General features: G+C 32.9%; 2 protein-coding genes across 2 annotated transcripts in view; both read left to right on the top strand.

Moving 5' to 3' along the window:
• Window positions 1-405: 405 nt before the first annotated feature.
• Window positions 406-2,447, top strand: LOC111386833 (zinc finger BED domain-containing protein RICESLEEPER 4-like). Its single transcript, XM_023011313.1, has 6 exons — window positions 406-483; window positions 801-910; window positions 1,043-1,194; window positions 1,378-1,622; window positions 1,815-1,986; window positions 2,065-2,447. The coding sequence occupies exons 1-6, from the start codon at window positions 406-408 to the stop codon at window positions 2,445-2,447; spliced, it is 1,140 nt and encodes a 379-aa protein (XP_022867081.1).
• Window positions 2,448-2,489: 42 nt separating this feature from the next.
• The window catches only part of LOC111386832, a 9,128-nt gene continuing 8,624 nt past the window's right edge, over window positions 2,490-2,993 (top strand). Inside the window, exon 1 of the mRNA XM_023011312.1 lies at window positions 2,490-2,528. Within this exon, the coding sequence (XP_022867080.1) occupies window positions 2,490-2,528 (39 nt within the window). The remainder of the gene's footprint in view (window positions 2,529-2,993) is intronic.

Raw genomic sequence — 2,993 nt, 5'->3', positions numbered from 1 at the left:
CCGGGTGGCTCGGCGAGCCACACTGGCCGGCTCGTGTCACGGGCCAAAAATGGCCCATGACAAAAATGCTCGGCCCGAGCAAATTAAAGAAAAAAAATTTGAAAAATTTTTTTTTACCTGCTGCAGGCAGCTATAGCTGCTTTTTTTTCGTATTAGTACATTGTACTGTTATCTTTTTGAAATTCAAATTTGAAAAATAATGTGGGTTTTTTTATCTATAAATACGAGATGATTTTTGAAGTTTTAAATCACTTTGCTATCGATTTTAATTCGCATTATTTCTATATCATAGATTCAGATTCAAGTTTTAATTTCTTCTTTCTCACTTCTCATATAACAATTAATATATTCAATTTCTTTCACTTTACAGTCTAATATTCAGTATTTTTTATTATACTAGTTATTATGGATTTTACAAGTGATGAAGTTAATCAGTTTGGCGGTAGTTCGAGTACTCCATCTAACTACGATGCATGTGAAAATGTTCCAATTAATTTGGAGGATATTTAAGAGGAAGAAGTTCAAGTACTCGAGACAAAAAGGTCAAAAAAAGATCATCGGACTGTTGGCAACATATGACACGAAAAAAAATTGGTGTTCAAAATGGAGTAGATATTTGAAAAGCATGTTGCAATTATTGTGGCAAAGAACTTAGTTGGAAGCCTGGCTCGAGCACAACGCATTTGAATAGACACGTATTGAGGAGTTGCAAAGCAAAACCAGCCGATCTCGACTCGAAACAAACCGAACTAGTGTTTGGCGGTTCTAATTCTACTCTTTCCACTTTTGTATATTCACAGGAAAGATTTCATGAAAGAATGGCTGCATACGTGGCTGCAGCAGAGATGCCGCTTACGATAATAGACTTAATACACTTTATCCGACTCGTGCAGAAATATCTCCAACCGAGGTATTCTTCTTATTCTAGAAATACTCTTCGTTCGGATAGCATAAAATTATATAACAGAAGAAAACAAATTACTATTGAAGGTCTAAAAAATTTTAATAGTGTTATATCGTTTACTTCTGATTTATGGACTAGTTGTAATAGAAAATGTTATATTGCTACTACGGCTCATTATATTGATCACCTGTGGCTTTTACATAAAAGAATTATTGCATTCAGATGTGTAGAATTTCCCCATAATGCCACTAATATATACATGGTTTTAAAAGATATCATACAGGAATATGGTATACAAGATATGGTTCGAAGTTTTACTTTTGATAATGCTGCAGTGAACAAAGTTGTTATTGAAAGATTTATTGCTGATCTTAATCCTATATTTGGAAATTTATTTTTTCATCAACGTTGCGTATGTCATATTATTAATTTGATTGTAAAAGCTGGATTAGAACATATAAGTTCACCTTTAGATAAAATTAGACAAGCAATGAATTTTATTACTGTATCACCAGCAAGAAAACAAGCATTTAATAGTTTGTGTGCAGAGTATGGATTACAGGAGAAATCATTTGCCACTGATGTAACACATAAATGGAACTCTACATATCTTATGTTACATTCGTGTGAAAATTACGATAAAGTGATTTCACTATATTATAATGGTAGGCATACACTCGGACCCGAACATAATTTGGAAGATTGGGATTGGACTATTGTAATTTACATGAAAAAATTCTTACAACCTTTTTTCGATGCTACAAAGGAATGTAGCGGTGTTTATTACTCTACATCTTCTCTTGTTTTACAACATTTTTTCTACATTTCACAAGCATTTCATAAATATAGGAAGTTGCCACTTTTTGCTGATGTAGTTCGCTCTATGGAGTTAAAATTTTGTAAATATTAGGAAGAGTTGCCTTCTTTATTTCTTTTAGCTTCAGTAATGGACCCTCGACTTAATTTAACTGGCACAAAAACTACTGTAAAGGGGATATCAGATTTTTTGAATATAGAATTATTACACGTGCATATAGAATCTTTTTTATGTGAAATGTATAATTATTATGCTGAAAAGGAAGGTCAGCCTAGTTCTACTTCCCAAAGTTCTTTTTCAAGAAATATTTCAACAAATCCCGAAAATTTATGGAATTATTTAGATAGCAATACAAGTGCTCCTTCATTTAGTTCTAGTTCTAGCTCATCAACATCTAGAGCGATCAATATTGGTGGTACAAATCTTGAAATTCTTTCTGAGTTAACAAATCTTGAAATTCCTTCTGAGTTAGCTAGGTATATGTGCGTGGATGTTCGTAGTGTGTTGCAATCGCACGAATTACAAGAATTTAGTCTTTTAAATTGGTGGAGATGTAACGAAAGGCAATATCCAATTGTATCAAAAATTGCACGTGATCTACTAACACCTCCGGTGTCTACGGAAGCATCGGAGGCTGCATTCAGTTTAGGTGGTCGAATTTTATCAGATGAACGATCAAGACTAAAAGAAGATATATTGGAGGTTTTGATATGTTTGAAGGATTGAGAATGTGCAGAATTACGTGTTCAAGAACATGTTGATAGTATAATGGCCGAAGAGTTGCAGCATATCCAAACATTGGATGTTGTAAGTTTTTAAATTAATTATTTTTCTTTAAGAAATATATTTTTTAAATTTATTTGATTCAAAAAAATTGTACACGAAATATTTTATTCGTGTACAATTTTAATTCCGCCTACGTTGATTGTAGTCGGTCCCAATCCCGAAAAAAGGAGGAGGGTTGTAATTTGTAACTTTTATTTATTTTCTTATTAGTATAAATTACATAATTTTGAAAGTTATACTTTTATTTAATTTGTAATTTGTATAAATAACAAATGATGCAATTTTTAAATTCTTTCAAAAAAATGTCATTCAACAATTTGCACCACAACAATTAGCATGTAAAAAAAATGTCATTAAAAATTGCAAAAAAAAAAAAAAAACCGAGCCGGCCCGAGCCGAGCCAGCTCGGCTCGTAAAAAGCCCGAGCCAAAAGCTCGGACCGAGCCTTATTTTTTTGGGTGAGCTTTGGCTTGGCTCGGCTCCGGG

Source organism: Olea europaea, unplaced genomic scaffold (assembly GCF_002742605.1).
Source record: "Olea europaea var. sylvestris unplaced genomic scaffold, O_europaea_v1 scaffold374, whole genome shotgun sequence".
NCBI classification, from domain to species: domain Eukaryota; kingdom Viridiplantae; phylum Streptophyta; class Magnoliopsida; order Lamiales; family Oleaceae; genus Olea; species Olea europaea.
The sequence above is the reverse complement of the archived record's forward strand: the minus strand, read 5'-3'. Positions and strand labels throughout refer to the sequence as shown.